We start from the raw sequence: 27,668 nt of genomic DNA, 5'->3' as shown, positions 1-27,668 counted from the left end.
TGACCATTAATTTCAATGTGGCGCAAAAGATGAGGACAGCACACCGTGTGCTGCCCGCATCCATTTTCCAGTTCTGTGGAAAACAAAACGCGGACGTCTGAATGCGCCCTAAACGAGTTGGATAAAAAAAAAAAAAAAAGAATCGCTATGCAAAAATACTCAACATTTTAGATCTTATACCAAAATTTGCTGCAGCCTGCAGTCTGTGGCATAATCTGCCATGCAGTAATATCTGCTGTAATTACCTATGTATTAGACAATATTAAATCATGGTATTACCTCTTCATTTTCAATTTTCAATGTAGCCAGTCGAGACTGAAGCTGCTGGTACCGGAGTATAAGTTCACCTTGTAGGGGCTGCTGAGCGCTAACTTGGCAAACCTTCATTTACAAGAGAAAAGAAAATTACATTTTTAAGTCAGCGTTGGTCACTGATGACTTCACATAACAATCCAAAAACAATGAAGGAGGGTTTCTCAGTAGGACTTCATCTCATCTGTCACACGTTTTGCCCCAACATCCAGTCGGCCAGGTACTATTTTTCTCTCTTGCTTTCCTCAGCCAGGTATAACAAGCTGCAGCCTTATTATATCCCACAATGCAGTGTTGTGTTTACTGCATATGTAGCAAGTCAGTTTAATTACCTGTGATAGGTTGTTTTTTGTGACAGCACTTATTGTAGCTTGTGTAATATAAGTCTGTGCCCAAACCTTAAAACTTGTACCCAAAACTAATGCAATACACAATTTTTCCCTCATCTTACCTCATCACCCAGGTGGGGCTGAAACTCAAACTTCATCGGTGGACAGAACGCAGTTGGATACATCTCCATAAATCTTTGCTTGTCATTCCTGGGTTCCAAGTTATCAACTGCATTCTCTATGATGTCCAAGCCCTCATGCCGGGACGTTTCCAAGTTGTATTCAGCAGAGAGGTAGGTTCTCATGGCCCTGTTTAAACTTGCATGGTACCCCAGTTCACAGCACTACAAAACACAGAGACACAAAACCTTGACATGTATATGACTCCACGTAAAACTATTACTATTAAACGGAACCTGTTAGAAGTTTTTGCCCCCCCAAGCCGCCATCACATCCTGACTCTTCTGCTCCTGTACATCTCCTAGCCTTATTAGCTCAGCAACTGCTGGATATTATTAAACTCTTTGCGTGCCATATGTTAGTTACTTTACTGCAAAACAAAGGAGGTGGAGAGGCTTTGGAGAAAACCACACCCTAAGCCCGTCCAATCTGGTTTGTTTGACATCTCTGAGGGCAATGTTTGTGATGAAGTGCCCCATCCTCATGGATGCAATTGAAGATAGATTGGACAGGATTTAGGAGTGGCCACCTTGACTTCTCTCCCAAGCGTTTCCATCTCCTTGACAGCAGAATGGAAGTAAAGGGCATCTTTCAGCAGGATCACGTTAAACCAGACAATACCTGGTAGGGCTGTTCCAGCTGACTAAAGCCATTCCCCTTATTGTTCCCTTGCTGGAGCTTTTAGAATTTTTTTTTAAATATGCAAACTTGTCTTTAAGTGCACCAAGGACAGGCCCGAACCAAACAGCGCACCTTAGCTCCTTTGCTTTCCAAGAAACTCCCTTTCCATTATATTGACAGGGCCAGAACCTGGGATGGAGGAGGGGGTGTCTTGTAAAAAAAAAAAGAGCAGAGTGGATAGGGCCGCACTCGGTGCACTTGAGGCCTAATTTGCATATTTTTTTGAACACTGATTTCTCATAAATTGCCAAAATGGATCGGGGTAAGAAAAGCCTTGTTCAATTAGCTGGGGAAGCCTCATCAGGCACTGTGACTGGTTTAATAAAGTTTGATCCTGTTAACAGATGCCCTTTAAGAATACATGGATCTGGGATTAAAGTTAATTTTTAACAAAATTCAGCATCTGTTGCGACTAAGAACACCTTTAGAAAGCAGGTCAAGTCATGGTAGCAGTTTTGAAGGCAAAAAGCTTCTGACAGGTTCCCGATCCTCAGATCAGACTCGTGACTGACTGAGCACATTTTCCTTGCATTATATCAATTACACATGTAGGCATCATTCTGCAGAGCAACGCTGTGCAAATTCTGAAAACTAAAACCTGTAGAGAGCTACAGCCAACGTGTTATAGTATCAAATTGGGAAAAAAACGTTCTACACAGGGGAGGCAGGCGGCAGGAGTTGGCACCTTTTCTCAGTTTTCATTTCACACATGGTACAGTGTTATTTCTCATTCTCAAGAATGCCAGCTGTTAGAAACATTTCATTTAGCTCTGCCAAATTGGCTGATGAGCAGTCAGCACATTCAGAAGTGTACAAGTTCCCAAAATAAATGAACATATTCAGAGGGGAAATTGCTGTTACGGGAACAAGGCAGGAATGTACAGGTAGGGAGCGTAAAGAACCATATAAAAGGACTGTGTAATACACACTGTACACATGTTTGAGCCCTTACTGTACCTCTGTATACACAGGTATACCAAGGCGTATCTGGCATGCTCTGATATTCTAGGAGAGAACAACTCTGTACATACCACAGCTGTGCACATGAGCATAACAAGGGTAGATAGTAAGAATGTAAGATCAAACAAAAAAACTAAAATACACACTGAAAAGGTTTATTCTGCTTTTATAAAGTTTAAAGGTTTTGAGGCTTTTTAGAGTGATGGTCTCTTCTCAGGATAGGTGATCAATGTCAGATTGGCAGGGGTCTGACAACTGTACACACCCACTAATCCGATGTTCGTGAGTCACTTCAGCGCCGAAACTAGACAGCTCTGTCAACTGTGCAGTGGACAGTATTGGTTACTGCAGTTCTGCTCCAATTCACTTCACAGTTGACAGTACCGGCGCATGAGCTACATAGGAACAGCTGAATGGTGGGGGTTTGGGTATTGGAATGCCAGACTGAAGTGCACTTACCGCAGTCTTTGGCAGTGCAATTTTTACAAGTGAAACATGTTTTCACATAAACCATATTGCTAAACAGTCGCATGTGAATTTGTCATGTGGTAACTGGTCACTCGGCACACTATTACAGCGTCTAAACCCAGCCTCAGACTGCTCAGCCCTGCATCACAGTCAGCTGCGAGAAGTATTGGGCTAAGGCTACACGCGACAAACTAGCTACTCGACAAAAAGAGAACTACACTGTAACATTTATTGTAACGATGGTCTATGGTGTCGCAGAAAAATCCAACTTGGATGGATTTTTTGCTACTCCCATATCGCAACCGCAGCATAACACCATAGGCTATCATTACAATAAATACCGTGCGACATTGGTGCGACACATGTTGCCGTGTAGCCCCAGCCTTAGGTCTAGAATACATTTTGGCCACTGGATGTAAATAAGAATGTTTCCATTAACTGACAGCAAATAGAGATCTTGAAAATAGTAAACTGAAACACAGAGTATAGTGGAAAGTTACAGAACTTTTCACTAATCTTTATATTAAGATGGAGCAGCCCTTTAATAAATCAGTCATTGAGCCTGCCTGACCGTGAGATATATTTGTGGTGAGGTGAAGTGGGTGGGTGCCGCACCACAAGGTTTCACAATAGTGAATTTCAGCATATATTATCACAGGCTGGTCTATATAAAAGGAAACCGTTGTTCTGGTGGGAGAATCTAGTGAAAGAAGTGGTTTACCACGTGACATTGCACTGTATGAGGTAGAGCAGATTCTGAGGTCGGGCATATAAATTTTCTATGACTTCTGTAAAGTCATGTAAAAATCTGACTGGAGAAACCCTACAGGACAGACTAAGGCTGGTGTTACAAACGCAGAATCATAATCTATAAGCTTGCTGCCAAAATAACGTCTTTTCAGTTGATGGGAACAGATTTTCGGTTGCAGAAATTTCTGCACAAAATCTACAATGTGAAAGCACCTTTAGGGTAATGCCATACGTGCCAATTTTTAAGCCAAAACCAGGAATGGATTCAAAAACGAGAAGTTGTACCTGTCCTTAAAGGGGTTGTTTGGGAATAAATTGTTTTACCTAATGCGGGCAGCCTGCCTCTTTAAGCAAAAGATTCATACTTACCCACAAGAGCGAATTATAATAGGGGCGTTTAGGTTGGCAGCCCTGGGCCTGGCACTGCTCCAAACAACCCTTATTGGTTTCCAGTCACACACGGTGCAAAGCCAACATCTTACAGCTAAGGCCTAGTGATAACGTCCTGACACTTGAATCAGGACGTTCTGCGTGGGATTTAAAGTCAGTACCGCCTCTTTCCCGTCCGAAAGAACAAAAGCATCACGGCAAGAAGAGAAGGAGACGGTGGGTGGCATTTTTTTATTTAAGGGTAAGCACATTGCTCAAAGCAGCGCACGGAACGTGAAGCGCTCGCTGGGCAACTTCAGCAGACAGACACTGCCCTGACACAGTGCTGTCTGCAGGTCATCAGTGCTGTCTGCAGGTTGAAGAGCGAGCTGTTAAAGGGGCAACGTAAGACTGGAAGTTAACTCCGTGGCTGGGAGGGACATTTTGAATGCCAATTTGCCATTTGTATGTCTGCAGTTACATAACCACTGAATTTAGTGACCCTTCAAAAAACAGCATGGCCAAAGGGAGAAAAGGCTCTTCTGGTCTTCTCTTCTATTGGTTATGCGGTTTCTTGGGAGGCAGATAAGTGGAAAATTGGCAATGCAAAATGGCCATGAAATTCACTGGGCACTTGCAGATGCCCCGCTGGGCACTTGCAATGGCTCATTTGTATATCTTTAACATTTAGTTTTTGGTGCTTTGGAGACTCTCACAAACTAAACAAAGATGAACTCCGTGTCACGTATTTGTGTCCCACGAGGCTATATAATCTGATTAGCACGTGTCAAGCAGGTGACAGACTCCCTTTAATGTAGAAAAAGGCAAATATGGTTAAGAGTGTCCGCACACAACGTTTTGTGCCGTGCAGCCAGGAACCATGCGGCAGTAACTACATCGGATTATCAGACTTCCATGGTCCTGCAATGAGGATTTCGGCCGAGCAGAAAGTAAATGGTTGGTATTTGCTCCACCTGTACTTACTGCGAGTCTAAAATCCGCATTTCAAAACCAGTGCAACCACTATAAAAAATGCATGCAGCTACGGCTACATGGCCCACATTCACTATGTTCATGGGTAACCTAACTGTGATCTCATTAACACATCGTTAAGTAAAATCCGTCCGCTGCTCAAGGCACAAGAAGGCTGTAAGGTGTGTAGAAAACCATTTCTGCATCATCCCTCACTTATCTATGTCACAAGGAATTCCAATTAAACCAATCACTCAAATAACGACAAGAATGAACTTGCTGATGATGAAATATATTTAGATGGAATAAATTATTCAGTTACTTACATCAATTAAGTCTGAAAGGTCATGGATGTAATATTTGAATACAGAAGCATTTGTTGCCTCCAGTGTTAATAAATATTCATTCCGTGCCTTTATGGATTTCAGTTTGTTCTCAGAGTATTTGGCTTGGCGCTAGAGACAGAAATAGCCGTTAGTGAGACAACGTACACAGCTTGGGCATACATTACTGAAGATCATAGGATGAATTGACTAATACACAATCATTGTTAAGATCACTAAAGCCTCCCATGAGTTGTCCTGCCGATTCTTATTCGGAATGGCAAGAAAACGACTTAGTCTGTAGTGTACAGTGTATGAGCCTGGAAATGCTCCCAACACATGCATCAAATGTACACTTGGGCCTCATTCAGAGAAGTATAAAGACCAGCTACTGCCCTGGCTCATCTTAGTTGGAGGCGTTAGGGCTCAGTTGCAATTGTCCAAAAATTTCTAGTACCATGAGTTGCCACAAAATCAGATTTATTGAAGCACTTTAAAAGGGCATACAGCATCTAAAGACACATTTCAGGCCTTTAGCTGGAGCCATGTTATGTCTAAGACCCCAGCTAGAGGCCTGAAATACATCTATCAACTAAAGTGAGCTACGGCAGTAGCTGACCATTACCTTTCTCTCAGTGACACCCTAAGGACACATTTATCGAAACGCATCATTACCAGTTGTATGCTATTTAAAAGCGCTTCTCTAGAATCCTAATTTTATGGCAAATTGTGGTGCTGGAAATTTTTGGACAACCCTAAAGCCCTACTGAACCGCCTTAAACAAAAAAAAAAGTGTTGGTAAATATATATTTATTTTTTTATTTTTTTCATTTTTTTTTACACACTGTGGAACGTAGTCACACACTTACCTTTTCTTTCATCTTCTCGATTTTTTTCACCGAGCTCCGTCTCTGGTGCTTATCTTCCAGCCGTAAATGAAACACTGGGTCACCAGACCTTCCAATTTGTTTCTCCTCTTGTTTTTCAGCTTCCTTTAGCTTACACTCTGCACTGATGCTTTCTGCATGGTACATGTGGTAAGTCTTCATGCCCTGCAAGAGCAATGTTAAAATGCTATTTCATTAACACAATACTTGTTTTTTGCTTTTTCTTGTTACTTGTCAGGCAACTGATAAATGACATATATATATATGTCCTGATGACCAAATATTGTATGGATTATTTCCACTGCATATCTTTTACACATAAAGAAATACTGTAATATCCCATCTATAGTGTACAGAACTGCCAATATCTAAGTGGTTACAAATACGTCATATTCCACTATTCTAAAAAAACGGATTAGCTATTACATCTGAGGAAGCCACCTTGACGCCTGGTAGATAGGCCCAACACACGTTTGATCATAAATGCGCGCAAAGAGCTTCAAATTTTTCATTTCTAGTAGGTATAATACCACTTTAATTTAGAATGATCCCCATTTCTCAGTTCTATTGTTTGTATGTAAAATGTTGTGCAGCCATGCTTTTATTAGTTCTCTATATGCTTGCTTGAAGGATATGCACCTGTGACCACGATTGTGTTAGTCTAAATTTTCTTGTAGTATATATTGATGGTAGCAGCCTCTTTTAGACTAAGCAACGCCCATCTGCCTGGGGCTTCTGAGCAGAGTATAAGGCTAGGGCTACACGACGACATGTGTCACGCGACTTATAGGGCACAACTACACTGCAACATGTGTCACACAACAATTTTTATGATAGTCTATGGTGTCGCACTGCGACACATGACATGTTGCGACGCGAGAGTCACAGAAAAATCCATCTTGGATGGATTTTTTTTTCTACTATCGTGTCGCATGTTGCAGTGCGACACCATAGACTATCATTATAAAAATTTTCGGGCGACATATGTCGTCATATAGCCCTAGCCTAAATGTAGCTTGTTCCTACACTGCCTTGAATATTGTAGGCTTAGGTAAGTCCAAGAGAGGCAGTTCTGTTAGTGTTAGGTACCCATCTGTGGAAGCCACCTTGATGCCGGTAGATGGGCCCGACACACGTTTGATCAAAAATGGGCGCTAAGAGCTTCTATTTTTTCATTTATGGTATAATACCATTTTAATTTAGAATGATCCCCATTTTTCAGTTCTATTGTTTGTATTTGAAATTTTGTGCTGCCATACTGTTATTACTTTTCTGGTATAGGGTGACATATAAATTAAGAGTAGTCTGGAAGTGTTCAGAGACTAGTTCTTTGGACATTCCACAGCAGATAGCCTCCTGTTTACACACTTCACAGATGTATGGTCTTCAGGTGCCAAAAAAACGTAGAAAATTACAAAATGTATGTATCATAACTTAATTCACAAGCTAAGCTAAAAGTATATTGTGCTGGCATGGATAGAAGAAATATACAGCTTTATATTCCAGAAATAAAATCCAGTATGATAAGGACCACTGAGACAAAAGGGATCCAAACGAGCTCTTATGAGCTCTTATATTGCCCCTCATCAGTGCAGAGAGTACTGGCTTAATTAGGTAACAAGCCAGGAGTCAGAATTTGGGGGATACTATCTCTCCATGGGGAGAGAGCGCCTTAATCGGCATGAGGAGACTTATAGGCCATACGTGCTCCTCTGGAATTCTGGGAAGAAAGGGATGCAAATGAGCTTTTAACAAGCTCTGCCTCTAGATGGAAGGCTACTTTCACACTAGTGTTTTAGTTTTCCGGTATGGAGATCCGTCATAGGGGCTCAATACTGGAAAAAATGCTTCAGTTTTGTCTCCATTCATTGTCAATACGGACAAAACTGAACTGAACAGAATGGAATGCTCCAAAATGCATTCCATTCCGTTTAGTTGCGTTCCCATACCGGAGAGCGAACTGCAACATGTTGTAGTTTGCTTTCTGTCCTGGGATGCGGAGCATGACCCCCAATGCAAGTCAAAATGGATGGATCCGTTTTCCCTGACACAATAGAAAATCGATCTGTCCCCCATTGACTTTCAATGGAGTTCATGACGGATCCGTCTTGGGTATGTTAAAGATAATACAACCGGATCCATTCATAACGGATGCAGATGGTTGTATTATCAGTAATGGAAGCGTTTTTGCTGAACCCAGCCGGATCCAGTAAAAACGCTAGTGTGAAAGAAGCCTTAGGCAGCTGTAATTCAATGTTCCGCCCTTTAAATAGGCCTAGAGACCACTAAGGACCACTGAGTGATACAAGATGAAAATCTGCCACCCTACAGAGTACTGTAAATGTCGGGAAATTTCCTGTCACATGACTGACGGTGATTGTCACCTGAAGAGGTGAAAAGGTAGAAATAATAAAAACTGTATTTCAATAATACATTATAATTTACCCATGAATCTAAATACACACCAGCAGATTGTCACTCATTAACCTCTTAAGGACTGGGCCCACTTTCATTTTTCCTCCCAACATTCCAATAGCCATAACTTTTTCATTCACATAGTCATATGAGGGCTTACCGTATTTTTTTTGCAGGACAAGATGCATTTTTAATGCCACTTTTTAATTTAACATGTCTTGTATTGGAAAATGGGAAAAAAGCTCTTCCCCAATGTTCCCCCTTGTCACACTATTTTCATTGTACTGGTGAGGTATCGGGCTTCTCCTCACAAGACTTGCGGCCAGCAATGAACCCAGTGACCTCACCGGCACAGGGGGGGGTTCTCTAGCACTACCGGAGGCCATTTTGTAGGTAGGCACTATGCAAAATAGCCCCCGGCAGAGCTAGAGAACACCCGTCTGTGCCGGTGACATCAGCGGGCACATTGCTGGGCGGAAGTCTGCTTACCATAGTGAGGAGAAGCCCAGTATGTCACCGGCACAATGAAAACACATCCTTGCTCTGCACAATTACAGCGTGACAAGGGGGAGCATCGGAGCTAGGAAATGCTCTTATGCTCCACTCATATGTAGGCTAGAACAAGAAAGCAGCCCATAAGCAAAATCAGGCACAAACCACTGCACAGTTTGTGCACGTGAAGCACAATGAAATCATTGCCTGTACAAGTCGCGGGGCCAAAAACCGCATCAAAGCCGTGGGTGGTTTTGCTGCAGTTTTTTTTTATGTGGTTTTGAAAGTCTGGTCCAAATTGTCCCATGTATATACTCCCTTAAGCACATGAGGTTCATATGACTAGAAGTAAATGGCAAATGTTTGAACATTCAAAACCAGCGGCTGTGAGTCCTTTGCAAATTGTAATGAAGACATTCAGGAAGCACTGTGCAGAGCTTTCTACACATGCATCACTGATGCCGATTCATACAGTATATACTAGGACAATATACTAGGGAAAACTACTTCTACAAAGAATTTGACATCCTCACTTATTTATTAGGCCGGGTGTACATACTCTGGCAAGAGACCAAACTCCCCTTACCCCCAACATGCAGCAGTTGGGCACAATGGGTGGGCTGCGTTTTGGCTAGTTGCAGGAGCATAGCGTGGAAACCTGGCCATAGGGTGAATCAGATCAGTGACCCCTCAACAGTCTACACAGGAAGTTGCTGAAAGCATACAAAACAATAAAATGATTAATGTCTGTCTCATATGGAAAAAAAAAAGCAAAAATGGTAATTCGGAATAACATTGTTAAAGCTGAGTGTACCAAGGTCAACCAGGTTGTCTGAATAGGTTAATGGAGTTGGTAAGTAAAATGAAGGTTGATGGTTGACATATATACATGTATGGTTTTCCCCCAAAACATCTAATGTGAGAGATCATGTCAAAATAATAAATCTGATCTCCAAATTCACAATAATTAAAACTGGAAAAAACCAATCAGCCAATTCCTTGGAGAAATTCTGAGAGTGGAGACTGTGTCAACCAATAATGTAGAGGTTTACTACATTGCTGTCAATATGATTAATGGTGGAGCCTCCATCACTACTCTTCTCATCGGTGTCAGCCCACAGCTGGCAGATTAGTGCAATATCAAGATAGTTGTAAAATGTAACGCAGTTTCATCCCGAACACCGAAAAGCAACAAGGAAAATGGTCATGTCCTGGAGAAATAATAAGCATTGTACAGGACTGACATAGGAAGCACCAGGTTAGTGAAAAGTGATGGTGGTAAGACTAGAAAATAAACCACACACATTCAATAATAAGAAAAAATAATATCAGTTTCTAGACTGAATGTACAGCATTTACAGAGTTCAGCCCCCACCTTGACCTGGTTGCTAATAATTACCAAATGCTAACTCGACTAAAGCTGGCCATACATTTGGGATAATGATTGGACAACCAGGGAATCGCCTTTTTATTTTTTAAATAAAAGCAGCCTCCCTGGTGCTTGAGCACAATGGCAAGTGATCTGCTGAACTCAGCCGATCCTGACATCAACAGCAGTTTTGGCCGATGAACGGTCAAAATTTTCAAGCACGGCGGATTATTTTCGGCAGACAAGAATCTGTCGTCGGCGATCACAAAACGGTTGGAGGATGTAAAACCACAGGGAAAAGCTTTCCATTTCACTGGCACATAATTCATTAAAGTATACAAGAGAAGGCACTTTACAAAGTAAGGTCAACATGGAGAGATCAATACAATGATTCTGAAAAGGCGACCACTACTGCAAATCAATTTAATACTAAGTCTATGTATTGCCAGTACGTGTATATACCATTGAGATTACATGCAGGACTAAAAGCAGCAGCTCATGTCCAAAGAACCTCATGATCAGCCAAGACAACAACAACAAAAAAGAGCCATGACCGCTATCTACTGTAGCTTCCTGTATTTTTCAGTACTTGGAGGAGAAAGGCTTATACAAAGAAATCAGAGAGACTAATGCTGAAAACTCCCAATTTGATCCAATTTACTATTATTAGCAAGGGTATTGTTATCAATTTAAAGAGATCCTGTCATTTCAGATGATTTTTCAGAATACGCCGTCATTTATGTATTTGGGGAGTAGCACTATTTCTGGCCATCATATGACCTAAATTCTGCATTTTTCACCAGTTTTTCCCCTCTGCAGGCTCCATCTGAAATAGTCAGTTTTCCCTGAGCTAGTGGGCAGAGACTAGCTGCTATGGTGTCTCCCATACACTGCACACACAGAGAAGATGCGATCATGTCGCCCTCTCTCTCTGTAGCACACCCTCCATAGCAGCAGCAGTATGGAGGACATTATATAGCAATACCGATCAGTTTAGTTGTGAATCCAGCACTGGGGTGAAATAGAAAACTTGCTACATTTGGAAATTCTTCAGACCCTTTCACTTTTTTCCTATTTTGTTATGTTGTGGCCTTGTGCTAAAACCAAAAATGTAAGTTTTCCCCATCATTCTGCACTCAATTTCCTATAATGACAAAGTGAAAGAAATTTATTGAAAAGGAAAAACTGAAATCTTGCATTGACATAAGTATTCAGACCCATACTCAGGACTTTGTTGAAGCACCTTTGGCAGTGATTACAGGCCTCCAGTCTTCTTGAGAATCATGCCACAAGATTTGCAAACCTGGATTCGGAGATTTTTTGTCATTTGTCTCTGCAGATCCTCTCAAGCATGGTCAGGTTGAATGGGGACCGGCAGACAGCAGTTCTCAGGTTTCTCCAGAGATGTTCAATTGGTTTTAAGTCAGGTCAAGGACAAAGCGTTGTCCCTAAGCCACTCTTGTGTTGTCTTGGCTGTGTGCCTAGGATCATTGTCTTGTTAAAAGGTAAACTTTCAGCCCAGTCTAAGGTCCAGAGCGCACTCTGCATCAGGTTTTCGTCAATATGTCTCTGTACTTTTATCCCTTCAGCTTTCCCTCAAACCTTACCAGTCTCCCTGTCCCAGCTGTTCAAAAAGACCACATCATGGTGCTGCCACCACCCTGCTTTACTGTAGGGTTGGTATTTGGTAGGTGATGAGCAGTGCTTGGTTTCTCCCAGACTTTATGCTTAGAATTGAGGCCAATAAGTTAAATCTTCGTTTAATCAGACCAGGTTACCAGGTTCTTTTGTGAAAACGTTCATGTTTTTATTGAGGAGAGGTTTCTTTCTGGACACACTGCCATAAAACCCAAATTAGTCAAGTGCAGCAGTGATGGTTGACCTTCTGGAAGTTTATCCCATCTGTACACAGGATCGCTGAAGATCAGCAAGAGTGACCATTGGGTTCTTGGTCACCTCTTTTACAAAGCCCTTCTCCCCCAATTACTTAGTTTGGTGGGGCAGCCAGCTCTAGCAAGAGTATTGGTTGTTTCAAACTTTTACATTTAAGAACTATGGATGTTGCTGTGCACTGAACCCAGAGGTAGCACTATATTTTTTTCCGGAAGAGTAAAAATACTCTGCATCATTTTTGAGGAGTATTTTTAGCCAAGGAGTATGAAAATTGCAGTTATTTATATATATAATACGTAGGCCTATATAACATTAGGAGGTTGCTATTTATGCAGGGAAACCATTACCAGTCTCCTCTATAATGTCTTTCGTGCAGAAATAGCACATTTTGACCATTTAAAATTTATCTCTCAGAAGACTGAATCCCTACCTTTCTTTATGGACCAAATCTGTCACGTAGGGATTGGAGCGGGAGATTGTACAAAACTCAATGCAATAAGAATTGAGGGTGGCTTGGTGGCACTGGGTATGGTCTGGGACGAATGCACAGGAGGCAGATATAGGACAGTCTTATACACAATATATTGGACTGTTGCACAATATAGTGTACCCTATAGTCCTCTCTGTGATCTCTGGGCAGTGCGCTCCACACATAAGGCTCCTTTCACACCTGCGTTCAGGTGTCCGCTCCTGAGCTCCGTTTGAAGGGGCTCACAAGCGGCCCTGAACGCAGCCGTCTGGCCCTAATGCATTCTCAGTGGAGGCGGATCCACTGAGAATGCATCCGCCTGCCAGCGCTCAGCCTCCGCTCAGTGAGCGGACACCTGAACGCTGCAAGCAGCGTTCGGGTGTCCGCCTGGCCGTGCGGAGGCGAGCGGATCCGTTCCGACTTACAATGTAAGTCAATGGGGACGGATCCGCTTGAAGATGACACCATATGGCTCAATCTTCAAGCGGATCCGTCCCCCATTGACTTTCAATGTAAAGTCTGAACGGATCCGCTCAGGCTACTTTCACACTTAGAAAAATTTTCTAAGTTATAATGCAGACAGATCCGTTCTGAACGGAGCCACCGTCTGCATTAATATGAGCGGATCCGTTCAGAACGGATCCGATCGAACGCAGGTGTGAAAGTAGCCTAAACCATACAGGAAAGTAACCTCTCAGTGGTAGAGGGTACTTACATAGAAAAACTAATAACCAAGAGGCTAAACAAAACCCTGTTTCTGATCTTTATGTTAAAACATAACTTTCATTTGATTGCTCTAATACCTAAAGGAGAAAAATAATTTTAAAAACCTGCTGTTTCGCTAGATGACCTTATGTTAATAGTAGTGTTAATAGAGTCTCAAAGGTCTGTTCCCACCATGTTGTTCCTGGCACTTCATCCACAGCCGGCAATAGCGTGGGGTGGCATGCACTCCCCGTTTTTATAATAACTGAAAATCAGCAGCCTCCTCCCTAATAACAAAGCTCTGTACGGAGCTCTGCTATTGAAGCTTTCAGACACCAGCGGTATCGTTGTGCTGCCTGTGCCGTTCACAGCGCTCATGAATGGCAGTGAAATTATTGTGTGTATTCATACACATTAAACATTTTTTAGGGAGTAAACCTGCCTGTACAGGCATCTATGACGCTTGTACAGGCGTTATTGCGACCTCTGACTGAACCTATGGAGGTTCAGTGCAGCAGAATTGTTTTAGTACCCATCTCCAGATCTGGGCCTCCACACAATTCTGTCTCTGGGCTCTACAGGCAGTTCTTTCCTCCTCATGGCCTGTTTTTTGCCCTGATATGTATTGTCAGCTGTGAGACCTTATTTAGACAGGGGTGTGTCTTTCCAAATCATGCTCAATCAACTGAATTTACCACATGAGGTCTCCAATCAAGTTGTACAAACATCTCAAAGATGATCAAGAGAAATGGGAGGCCCCCAGAGCAAAATTTCAAGTATCATAGCAAAGGGCCTGAATACTTACTTCCATGTAAGGCTACTTTCACACTCGCGTTTTAGGCGGATCCGTCATGGATTCCACTAAAAGTCAATGGAGGACGGATCCATTTTCTATTGTGTCAGATTGCGTCATAGAAAAAGGATCCGTCCCCATTGACTTACATTGTGTGCCATGACGGATCCGTTTGGCTCAGTTTCGTCAAGCGGACAGCAAAACGCTGCAGACAGCGTTTTGGTGTCCGCCTCCAGAGCGGAATGGAGACTGATGGGAGGAAAACTGATGCATTCTGAGCGAATGCTATCCCATTCAGAATGCATTAGGGCAAAACGAATCAGTTTTGGACCGCTTGTGAGAGCCCTGAACGGATCTCACAAACAGAAAGCCAAAACGCCAGTGTGAAAGTAGCCTTAAAATGTGACTTTTTCTTTTTAATAAATTAGCCAAAAGTATGAGTGCAGATTTTTATTTTTATTTTAGAGCAAAGCCATAATATAAAATGTGAAAAAAGTGAAAGGATCTGAAGACTTTCCAAAGGCTTTGCAGATCATCATAGACAGAAATGGTGTAACAAATACATGATTGCAGTTTATCACGGTCTGTAGGACCAAAAATCCCTTTAGGGATCCCTAACTCATACTAAAAGCTTATCTTTAATTCATTTATTTAAAACAAATACATGATATTACTACTGCATAACACTACATTTTGTATGAGTGTGCTAGGAACTGGCTTTGATCCCTTCTCTGCATTTAACAAAACTGGAAATGACTTTTCGGGAAGACAACCAAACAACTCTTTTCTTTTCATATAACAATCTGCGGGCAACACAAGGATTGAAAAGGAACGTGACTTACAAATGCAGAAGCACCAGCTGGCACAATGTCAGAAATAGCTACACAAATACATGGATTAAAAATATTAGCACTGACGTAGTGGTCAGGGTACATTATAGAGATTTTTTATTTTTTTTTAAACTGGACAAAATTCACATCAGAGCTAGCACTAATTTGCTTGGGTAGATATAGTACAACACACTAATATAGTATCAAGCAATCCAAAATACCTAGAGTTTCAATGGGTAATATTAAATGTAATCTGCCAGCAAGTATTTTTTGGCAATGTCATTAATGAAAGATGAAATGTATAATCTCAGTTCTTGTGTTATTAAATCATGTCATGGGATGCCATCAATCAAGGACGTTAGACATTTTGTTAGAAGTACTTAAAGGGACACTGACAGGCACAATAAGCATATTTAGGTATATATATCACAGTACAGGTCTTATACAGTGTATTAAAATCATCTAAGTATCCCCCCTGTCCACCTTATAAATACAGAAAACTGAAGTTTTAAAACCTGCTTGAAGCGTCTTCAATCTGCCCAAGGGGCGGCGTTTCCTCTCTACTTGCGCCCAGACAGCCGCCCCCAACTGCCGTTTTGAAGCGCCGCCCAGCTCATTAATATTCACTTCGCTGGGCGGCTACTACTGTCCCCGACGTCACAAGATCTGGCGCATGCCCAATACAATCATATGGGCATCGGCCTCAGTCTCATCTTCAGCAGATTAGACAGAGGCCGATGCCCATAGGATTGTATTGGGCATGCGCCAGATCTTGTGACGTCGGGGACAGTAGTAGCCGCCCCACGAAGTGAATATTAATGAGCTGGGCGGCGCTTCAAAACGGCAGTTGGGGGCGGCTAGCTGGGCGCAAGTAGAGAGGAAACGCCGCCCCTTGGGCAGATTGAAGACGCTTCAAGCAGGTTTTAAAACTTCAGTTTTCTGTATTTATAAGGTGGACAGGGGGGATACTTAGACGATTTTAATACACTTTATAAGACCTGTACTGTGATATATATACCTAAATATGCTTATTGGGCCTGTCAGTGTCCCTTTAAGTTTAGATACACTTTACACATTAGGGAATTGCATGAACAGCAATTCCATAAAACACTGTGGCTCCACTGGTAGCAACCTGGAGCAGGCCAGCCAGAGGAACGTTCCTGCTTTTCTTCCTTGGATAAAACCGGCTATATACAACTGGTTATGGAAATGTATATCCTGGTAATGGGAGACACATGGACTATAGCCCATTAAAGCAGTGACAAAGAAGTTGCAGGTAATGTGATATTCTGTTAACCCCTAATGACCAGCCAGTTCTGAGACTACGTGCCCAAGCAGTTTTTTTCATTTTTTTATTGTTGCATTCCAAGAACTTTAACCCTTTACTGACCAGCCCGTTTTGGGTCTTACTGACCAAACGTTTTTCTTCCTTTTTCCATCGTCGCGTTTCAAGAGCTATAACTTTTTTTATTTGTCCATCTATACAGCTTTATGAGGGCTTGTTTTTTTGCGGGACAAGTTGTAGTTTTTAATGGCACCATTTTGGGGTACACATAACTTACTGATTAACTTTTATTAACTCTTTCTGAGAGGGAGATAGGAAAAACAGCAATACTGCCACCGCGTTTTTAGGTATAAATAACATATCTTTATTCTCTGGGTCAGTACAATTACAGTGATATCAAATACATATAGCTTTTTATTTACGTTTTACAACTTTTTTGCAATAAAAAAGAAAAAAAAATGTTAATGAAAAGTGTTTTTGCATTGCCGCTTCCCAAGACCCATAACTTTTTTTTATTTTTCTTTCTAAGGAGTTGGTGAGGGCTTGATTTTTGCAGGACGAATTGTATTTTTCATTGGCATCATTTTGGAGTAAATGGCGCTTTTTAATCGCTTGTTATTACTTTTTTTTTCGGTAGCAACTAAGAATAAATTCTGTCACCGTAGGGGATAATTTAGATTATATTTATGTAGTCCGGGTCGTTACGGACACGACAATACCAAACATATGGGGAGATTTTTTATTTTTTTTTATCATTTTTTTCCATTGATGAGCGTATTTTCTTTTTTTAAATCAAATAATTTTTATTGATCACTTATAATAAGCATTTTCTGTATTCAGATCAACATTTCACCGTAGTGTTGTATAATAACATAGTACGTCCACAGACGACAGACCATTACATCAATAGGCAATGTACACAATCCAGAATAACTGCAATGGTATACAAAGTACATTTCCAAAACCTGACATGGCAAAATTTTTAAGACACAAAACATATCAAGTCAAAGCCTAGTCCCCCCCCATGGATAAGAGTAAGACAACCTCTATCTTATTTTATAACACAATATGAGTATGAGACAACCACTCATTCCACAATTTCTCAAACTTCAGAGGACAGCCTCTCTTAACAAACACACTTTTTTCCATGACCAACATGTCATTCATCATCCTCACAAACTCCTCTATCGTTGGCGGACTCCCCTGGATCCACCTCTGCGCCACCAGTTTCCTGGCCACATATAACAGCCTTCCCACCGCCACTCTGAGCAATTCACTCCCTCCAATCTTTGACACATATCCCAACACACAAACCTTAGGGTCCAATTGCAGACTCAGCGCCAATTTGTGATTAATCATGATCAGCACCTCATCCCAATATCAACCTATCACTGGACACGACCAGAGCATGTGTACCAGATCCGCTCCCTCCTCCATGCACTTCGGACACTTATCATTCCTAACCCCAATTTTTTTAAAAAATACTGGTGTTTTATATACCCTGTGGATGATGAAAAGCTGTGACAACTTAGCCTGCTCGCTCAAAGACACTCTGGGAACCGCCTCCAAAATATCCTCCCACTGATCCTTAGACACGGCGCCCAAATCACCCTCCCATTTCATCATCCGCGTCAGAGGGAACCCATCAAGAAACTTGTCCAGCAATAGAGTGTATACCTGCGATATCAAACCTCTCTTCCCCCCCTTCGGGAGAATAAGTTTCTGTACCACATCCATTTTAGCTATATTACACCCTTTCCTCACCGTGACATCATAGGCATGCCTCAGTTGCAGAAACTGATAAAACCACACCTTAGGGACGTTAAATTCTTGCTGGATACCCTGAAAAGATTTGAATACACTACCCTCCGTCAGTTGACCTATCCTCATTACCTCATGAGATTCCCAATTCCTGACAAAGACAAGAATTCTGGCAATAGATTATTGTTCCATATTGGGGAAAGCTCTCCGACTCCTCCCACACCTCTAAGCTGCTTCACTTTTGCCCATACCTTCTTCATAAGTTCAGCAAGTAGGACCTTCTCTCTCCCCACATGCATTCCCGCCCCCTCCAGTATACACATAAGGTCACGACTGCCCAACCAGTGCTGCAATATCCTGCCAGTCACATCCGCTGACTCAATCCTGAATCTTTCCTGCTCTTATAAATCCATCAAAAACGATCTTTATAAAATATGCAAATGAGGGCTCGCAAGTGCCCAGGGGCGGCGTTACTCTCTTAGGTGCCCTGCTTGCTCAGCCTTTTCATTGCGTCCCCCCCGCCCTTTCCTACACTCCGCCCGCCCATCCTTTCCCTCTGAGCGCCTTTCTCATAGCTTGTTATTCCGCCGAGATCCCGCGCCTGCGCACTCATTCCTTTGGCCGGCACAGACGCACTGCGATGCCCATTCCTTGTACGGCATCACAGTAATTAATGCGCATGCGCTGATGGACCGCCTCCTTTGTTGAGTTTTCGCGTCGTTAGCCGGCGCAGGCGCAATAGTTACTGTGATGCCGTACAAGGAATGGGCATCGCAGTGCGCCGGCCGACGGACGGATTGCGCATGTGCGGGATCTCGGGCGGAGTGTAGGAAGGGGCGGGGGGACGCAATGAAAAGGCTTAGCAAGCAGGGCACCTAAGAGAGTAACGCCGCCCCTGGGCACTTGCGAGCCCTCATTTGCATATCTTATAAAGATCGTTTTTGATGGATTTATAAGAGCAGGAAAGATGCCAGAGGTAACGTTTTGATTAACTGTAAGCATGCTAGGGAGCTATGGGAAGGGTTAAAAAAGTGAAATGCTGGTTACAGACTCCCTTTAATAGTCCCATAAGTGGACTATAACAGACAGCTTTTTGATTGATTTTAAAATGCAATGCATTATCCCTATAGTACATTGCATTTTAATGTCAGTGCTATTCTGACATAGACCAGCATGCTACACCAGAGAGGCACAGCCTGCTGGAAACTAAGGCGGGTCTGGGGCCTACATCAGACCCCTGCCAGTCTTCACACACATCGGCACCCCACAAATGCGATCCGCTTCCTCTGTCAGCACTTTACATGCGGCAGGCACGATTGCCCACGGCATGTAAAGTGTTAAACAGCCCGGATCAGCACTCCTGTCAATCTGGGCTGTTAGAGTAGGGCCATGGCTCTCATGTGAGAGCCGGGCCCGTGGCTTTTTTTTTTTTTTTTTTAACGGTGGCCCAGCCTAAGGCCCCTTAGTGACCGCCGTAAAAAGGCATATGGGTGGTAACTAAGGGGTTAACCGTTTTTTATTATTATTCTGAACAATGTAGTCGTCTAAGAGCTTTTTTGGGGGCTGGACAAGTTGTAACTTTTAATGGCACCAATTTGGGGTACGCATAACACATTTATTAACTTTTATCCCTCTGAAACTGCTTAGATGCTGAAGTCGCTATTGACCGCAGCATGTAAGGGGTTCAACGCTCAGAATTCATGCTTCTGCCAATCTGAGAGGAGCCCAGATGTCATGCGAGAGGTTCTCTGCGGCATAGGAGACCCACGCAGTGCTTAGACTAGGCCGCTGTAAAAATGCAGCGGCCTAGTCAAAGGCCCTTTAGTCACTGCCATAAAAAGGAGTACTGGTGGTCACTAAGGGGTTATTGTTCTATTAAAAATAGATAGGCAATCAATATTTCTCAGAAATTTTACGTAAAGTATCTCCAGGCCAGATATACCTGGCTGTTGTTGAGTCTCACAAGCATGATCACTCACAAGTGATAGATAATTAGGCTACAGAAAGAAAAGCATCCTTGTAACTGCTGTGCTTACCGTGTACAGTTCATTAAGGACTTTCATTAGATCTTCATGAAGCTGGAACGCTATTTCTTTGCTCTGTAATACAACAAAACACAATATAGTAAATTCCAAAGCTCTGGTTTTATGGCTTTAAAACCATATAATCACATAAAGTGTCAACTATTAAAACTCAAAACTAATTACAGATTTTTTAAATTCTATTTCCTGAAGATGATCATAGGGTCTGCCATGTTGCCCGAGCTGTTAATAAAATTGCTTTACAGCAGCTCCATGGTCCATAGATGAATGGACAGGAGGGGACCTCAGTGACTTCTATGGGAGAGTCTTCTAGGCATGCTCTGTGACCTGTGCAGAGGTCATTGTCAGATCTTATCTACATCCTTCCTTGTACAATCACCTATTGTGACTGGGTGATCCTGTCTTATCTGTCATTCTAATCCTGCCTGTAGTGATATCACCTCTGTGTATAGATAAGCAGGTAACTGCAGTAAAGAGTTCTGTAAAGACTAAGAAGTGGTGCCTATTATTCGGTTTAATGGCCAGTGCAAAAACTGCAGTTTTTTTTTGTTTAAATAAATTAACATGAAAAATAACCATCAGAAATTATTTAAAAGTATGTTAAACATAAAAACGGGATTTAAACAATGGGTCCTTCACATTCCCTTTAAATAGGAGAGATCAGTTCTACTAAGTTTAAATGGGGCGGAAAACTGTACATGTGGCCAACTTTCCATACAAAACTCTGAGGTCATGGAGTGAAGAGGAACGAGGGGCTTGGAAACCCCGACCCAGTGAAGCAGGCAAGAAAAGTGTTCTGTACAGACCAAGAAGTGGCGCCTATTATTAGGCTTAGTGACCAGTGGGAAAACTGCAGGATTTTATGTTTTTTGTTTATATATATTGACTTGGAAAATAAAAAATAACAGCAACATTTAAAAAAAAGAATATGTTAAACATAAAAACGTGATTTAAACAATAGGTTATGTTATGATGACACATTTTCCTAAAAATAAGTCTTAAGTGACAGGTTTAGAATTGTTCTTCAATAATACAAACTGAGGTATACACTAAGCTCACTATAAAAGACGACTACCAATATAAGGATATCATAGTAAACGTCTTCCATATTTCCCAAATATTGGATGTGCTATCTTTCAGAATGCTATGGCATGCGTTTTCTTTTAAGGTATTTGATGAACAAGCATTTGCTCATTTATCGGCTGCACGATTACACACGCCAATTATCGGAAAGAGCGCTCCTATGGCCCAAAAATCGTTTGGTAAAATAGAACTCTAAGCCACTTCCAAACATCTCTATTGGTGGTTTACCACTCAAGAGAACAAAATATTAGACATGCTGAAAATCTAAATGCCCAAAGAATTTATGGTGATGTTATCTTGTCATTTGTCACTATCTATATTTAAAAAAAAAAAAAAAAAAGGCCACTAACGCTAATAACAGGCATCACTTCCTGTTCAATACAGATCACCATTCAGCAGTCATCACATTATCATGACATAAAACAGAGCATCCACCATTCACAATAGGTGATATCACAACTTATCTACTCCCTCCTGACCTCTGCACAGGTCACAGAGCATGCCTAGAAAAATCTCCCACAGGAGTCAATAGGGTCTCCTCCTGTCCATTGTGTCTATTGCCCATGTGGCTGCCGTAAAGTGCATCTCTAAATGCTGTTAATATCACCTCAGGTAAGAGCGCTGCCCCCATAAGCATAAGCAGGAAATAGAACAAAAAACTTAAAAAAATCCGAAAATAAAAAGAATTTGGAAAAATACAGATTCCCTTTAAACTGTACTTTCTTTTACACAGCAATTCAATGGCAGGCATACAGATGCAAAGGTTTGGGGCAGATGTTCAGCAACACTTATCGTACACACTAGATGTGAAGCGTTGTTTACCAGCGGCGAGCAGGTGTAATTACAACTTCGCCGTCCCATTCACTTCAATGGGAAGCCTTTAGCTTCTAGTGAAGTGAATGCAACAGCAGCGTTGTAATTATACTGCTTGCCACTGCAATGTTGACAGCAAGCAGGTAAACAGAGAAGAGAACAGAGTGCTAGTACAAGAGTTATGTTCTCTTCAATCAGCTGATCGGTGGGGTGCTGGCAGTCAAGCCTCCGATGATCTGATATCGAGGATAGGTCATCAATATTACAAAAGTGGACATCTCCTTTAAGCCTATGTAGGAGTACTTTACACCAAATTTATCAAACCTCACGTTTGTTAAATTTATTTTAGGCTACTTTCACACTCGCGTTTTGGGCGGATCCGTCATGGATCTGCAAATACTGATCAGTTACAATAATACAACCGCATGCATCCGTTATGAACGGATCTGTTTTTTATTATCTGTAACATAGTCAAGACGGATCCGTCTTGAACACCATTGAAAGTCAATGGGAGACTGATCCGTTTTCTATTGTGCCAGATTGCGTCAGAGAAAACAGTTTGGCTCAGTTTTGTGAAGCGGACAGTAAAACACTGCAGGCGGCGTTTTGGTGTCCACCTCCAGAGCGGAATGGTGACTGATCGGAGGCAAACTGATGCATTCTGAGCGGATCCTTTTCCATTCAGAATGAATAGCCCCCGGACCATTAGGAGGGGGATCCATGGCTGAATTGGCATTAGGCCAGATTGAACTTTGATTGGCCCTGGGTGCAGTGGTTGAAGTTGTTAGGCAGATTAAGTGGATTCAGGCGGGAGGTTTTCCCGCTGTTTTGGTTAAGGTTGCTGGGCAGAGGTGCTTTGCCCAGTAACCAGAGTATGATTGGTTTTCAGGTGGGCCTGTGAGGACGCTAGGGCTAGGGCAGTTTTGCGGGGGACCTGGAGATAGGCCCTGATTGGCTTCTGGAGTCTGCTATTTTCAGATAAGAATGGGGGAGTCACAGGCGGCGGTGCCTTTTGGATACATCTGCGGTGTCAAGTGGAGCATTCGTGCCCCGCCCGCCCTCCCTCCCAACTTTTGTCGATTATGATAGTACGGTAAACGGTCATGGCGCTGTGGGTGGTAAGGATAGTCGTCCCCGATATAGGGATGGACTTGTTTATATGTACATTTGTTTGTACTGCTGAAGGTAAGTCCGAGTCTATGACTGGGCTTTGTTATGATTATGTTTGAAGTTATAATGTTATTTATTAAGTTAATAAACACTCTCTGTCTATGCGTATTATTTAAAAAAAAATAATAATAATGTATAACCAGATGTGTTTGGGTTGGGTTGTGTGGAAATGATATGGGCAATATATATGACATTCTGCCATGCATTAGGGCAAAACTGATCCGTTGTGGACCGCTTGTGAGAGCCCTGAACGGATCTCACAAACGAAAAGCCAAAACGCCAGTGGGAAAGTAGTCTTATCTTTAAACCTAAGGGCAGTTCACGTAGCCGATTTTGAAAAACGCAATTAAAAAATATCAGTGCGTCATATGCATGTTTTTTTTTTTTACTTTTTTTTAAACCAATGGGTGTTTACTTCAACACAAAGCTGCATTTTCAGCTTGAGTTTTGTACGCAGATCTGCGCCAAAAAACTTGTGGAAAATGCACAAAAAACCCATGGACTTGCATGAAGCAGTTTATTTCAGCTCCCTATTCATTTCGGGGAGAGTCAGCTCTGATTCTGCCCCAAGATAGGGCATGCTGCTCCTTTTTCCCACGGAAACAAGTGCTGCTTCCCAGTGAAATGAACAGGGGGCTGTTTTTTGGAGCTGACTCTGAGGCAGAAACACTCCAAAATCAGCTCCAGTGTGAACTGGTCGAAATAGTTCTAGAAATGCTACTCCAGTTCTCCACACCAGTCTCCTACTGGAGTGACTTTGGGACTTTATGACTGTGCCAGTGATAAATCTGGACAGACTCATTAAGGTAACTAACCATGACCACTTTTCCATCTACTTTTCAAAAGTGAGTGGCGTAAAAATGAAATAGGTTGTAAAGATTTTGCGCATGTAACCTCAAAACGTCACAAAAGCCCTATTTAGCAACTTTTTGAAGACAGAATTCTGGAGTGCAGGATGCGATAAATTCTCCCTTCATATTTTTCGCCTTTCTGTCCTTGCAGTAAATGTCTGACAGAGTGGATGTCCTTACAAATGTAGAAAACATGCCCTAAAATAAATCTCAGGTGCAGACTCAGCAAACACCACTAGATCCAGAATGAAAGGAAATGCAGTGAACACACTCTGATTCTGGGTCACTGGAAGGAAAAACTAGTAGTATTACTTATTAGTATCAACGGGATTTGTGAAAGGAAGTACAAGCTTTGCTGGGGTGACAGCTGCGCTCAGCAGAAATCCTGCTGGTCCTGGCCTCATGTTATTCCGCACATCTATCTTATCACTACTGTACTGTGAGGTTTTACATTTGGTGGTTTAAAGGGAATCTGTCACCTAGTTTGAGCATATTAAACTGTTAACATAGCAATGTTCAATGAGGTACCTTCATTCCAGCAAGGGTCTTCTTTCTTCTTTCTTTTATTCAAGTTTTCATTTTGATCAATTATGCTAAATAAGCTTCAAGGTTCCCAGAGGGGCATTATTACTCTCCTCTAGTGCCCAGTAATGCCCCCCTGCAGTGCCCAGCTGGCCTTTATTTCAAGCCCAGCTCCAACATCGGAGCCGAACAGCGCCGCCCCCTCCTCTACGTCATGTAATTTATTCACCCCACGATCCTTGCGTCCTACTTTCTTTCCCCAGAGATCTCGCGCAGCCGCAGTATCACCGACTGCCTGCGCCTGTTCTATACTACGGCTCCTGGGGCAACAGCCTCAATAGTGTCACTGGGCATGTGCCGAGCCCAGTGCCGTAATCAGAGCGCTGTTGCCCCAGGAGCCGTAGTAACGGACAGGCGCAGGCAGTCGGTGATACTGCGGCTGAGAGAGATCTCTGGGGAAAGAAAGTAGGACACAAGGATCGTGGGGTGAATAAATTACATGACGTAGAGGAGGGGGCGGCGCTGTTCGCCTCCGACGTTGGAGCTGGGCTTGAAATAAAAGCCGGCTGGGCACTGCAGGGGGGCATTACTGGGTACTAGAGGAGAGTAATATCGCCCCTCTGGGCACCTTGAAGCTTAATTTGCATATTTATGAGAACTTGAATAAAAGAAAGAAGACCCTTGCTGGAATGAAGGTACCTCATTGAACATTGCTATGTTAACAGTTTAATATGCTCAAACTAGGTGACAGATTCCCTTTAAGGGGTTGTCTAAGATTAGAACAATTAGTCTGCGTTCTTTCAATAAGAGCAGCGCCCCCATCCAGGGGTTCTGTCTGGTTAACGTGAACTGGGTTGAGCTGCAACACCACACACAATCCATGGACAAGTGTGGCACTGTTTCTGGAAGAATGCAGCCATGTTATTCTAATCCTGGACGAACCCTTTAAGGTCATGCCCTACATCATTATCAATCTAAGACCCCATGCACACAACCGTATTTTCAGCCTGCATTTTAGAAAATCAGTTTTGCAGACAAGAATAGGCCTTTGTAACATAGTGCGGGACCTGGGTAAGGGGAAAATGCAGGATGCACATGGCTGGTATCCGCGTTTTGTGGCTCTGCGATTTACGGAGCACATAAATGGCTACGGTTGTGTGCATGGGGCCTATAGCACATTTAAACATACTTTCATTTTCCTAAATATCGCTCCAAAGCTTCAGATTGAAGCAATCACATTCACTTACAGTTTGCAACAGATCCTTATGAGCCATGGTGGCCCCTACGTTTATCCAATAGCCAATCGTGTGCCATGTTTCACTATTCATTCATTATAGCAACATATGGCAGCCAAACACTTGTCATACATTTGTACATCCATAGGACATGGTACATGTTTACGGTGTATAAAAGCCCAATGCATTTGTAAAATGCATTTCAAATGTTATGTGACCAGATCTCTACATGAAACTAGAAATGGCTGCATTCTCGACAAGAACGGAGAGAGAAAAAAAATGTACATTTACCAAAACTAGCTGAATTTTTATGTTTACAATCCTATGTCTTTTAGATGGATTTACATTTACAGATGCCCATACACTAGTCCTCCCAACTCTCCAAGTGTGGGGGGTTGAGCTCAGCAGTGGCGGGAAAGAACCTGTGATGATGTCATAGGTATGTAGAGAAGATTCACTGGGTACACCAGAGCACAGTCCACACATCGATGCACATAAAAATGTTTTATTTAAAAACAAAATAATAAAATTACAGACTTGTATGACCCGTTTCTGAGGCGGTCTGCCTTTTTCTTCAGATACCACAGACATCTATCCTTCAGGTATCTGAAAAAAGAGGCAGACCGCCTCAGAAACGGACAAGTCTGTCATTTTATTGTTTTGTTTTAAATAAAACATTTCCGTTTGTGGACCGCAAAAAAACGGAACGGTCGTGTGCATGTAGCCTAAGGCAAAAGATGACACTATATGTTTAATGTATGCTTTTTTGTATACGTTAAACAGATTACAAAAATGTGATGTGAACCCACCCCTAAGGGCCATTTACAGGGGCCGAAAATTGAAAAGTCAATCTCTAACGAGCGTTTATGGTAACACTTGTTAGCGATGATCTGGTGGTGTAAACGTACCGCCGATTACTCGATGAACGAGCGAAACGCTCGTTCATTGGGCAATTGGGTTGTTAGTGCAGCACAAAAATCCTTGTTCCCTGGTGGCAGATTGTGCTGTGTAAACACGATCTGCTGCTGGGAGACAAGGAGTCAGTATGGGGAAGAGCAATGGCATTAGCGATCAGTGATGGTCAGTTTGCAGTGTTCGCCAGTGAACACATGCGGGCTGCCATCTTTAGTAAGGTAGACTCACCCGCCAGGCGATGCACAGGTAAGCCCTTAACCTGTGCTGGTCTGAAATCAAATGCGGTCACCGGGAGCAGGTAGTTCCAAGAACAGCCTGATGAAGGCCCCCGGCGGCTGTTCTCTGGACTGCCTGCTCCCAGTGACCGCATTTGATTTCAGATTGTCTCCCGGCACAGGTAAGGGCTTACCTGTGCATCGCCGGACGGGTGAGTCTACCTTACTAAAGATGGCAGCCCACTGAGAACTGACCATCACTGTTAGTGATCACTCCTCCCCATACTCTGGAGGAGATCAGTACATAAAAATGCACTGGTCCCCTGCGCTAGCGATCAGCAGATTGTTGGGAAGAACAACAATCTGCTTCGACAATCCCGTGTAAAGGGACCTTTACAGATTCTCTTTAATTGCATTACACATATCCCAGGATGATAACTTTTAGGTCATTACCCAAATCAAATAAAAAAAAATGTGTAAACTAAGCCCTAACAAAAGAATAAGTAAGTGCTTTCAATTATATGCCAAGTTACAACACACTTATGAGGTAATGAGGCTTCCAGCAAGCACACGAATATT

The 27,668-nt window shown here is 42.5% G+C and overlaps 1 protein-coding gene across 2 annotated transcripts in view; it reads right to left on the bottom strand.

Moving 5' to 3' along the window:
• Positions 1–27,668, bottom strand: part of SRGAP1 (SLIT-ROBO Rho GTPase activating protein 1) — a 234,171-nt gene that overhangs the window by 118,344 nt on the left and 88,159 nt on the right. For both annotated transcript variants that reach the window (XM_044280541.1, XM_044280542.1), the window contains exons 4-8: positions 20,280–20,342; positions 6,214–6,396; positions 5,348–5,476; positions 764–985; positions 280–381 (exon numbers count right to left, since the gene is read on the bottom strand). In XM_044280541.1, the coding sequence (XP_044136476.1) occupies positions 280–381; positions 764–985; positions 5,348–5,476; positions 6,214–6,396; positions 20,280–20,342 (699 nt within the window). The remainder of the gene's footprint in view (positions 1–279; positions 382–763; positions 986–5,347; positions 5,477–6,213; positions 6,397–20,279; positions 20,343–27,668) is intronic.

Source organism: Bufo gargarizans, chromosome 2, assembly GCF_014858855.1.
Source record: "Bufo gargarizans isolate SCDJY-AF-19 chromosome 2, ASM1485885v1, whole genome shotgun sequence".
NCBI lineage: Eukaryota > Metazoa > Chordata > Amphibia > Anura > Bufonidae > Bufo > Bufo gargarizans.
The sequence above is the reverse complement of the archived record's forward strand: the minus strand, read 5'-3'. Positions and strand labels throughout refer to the sequence as shown.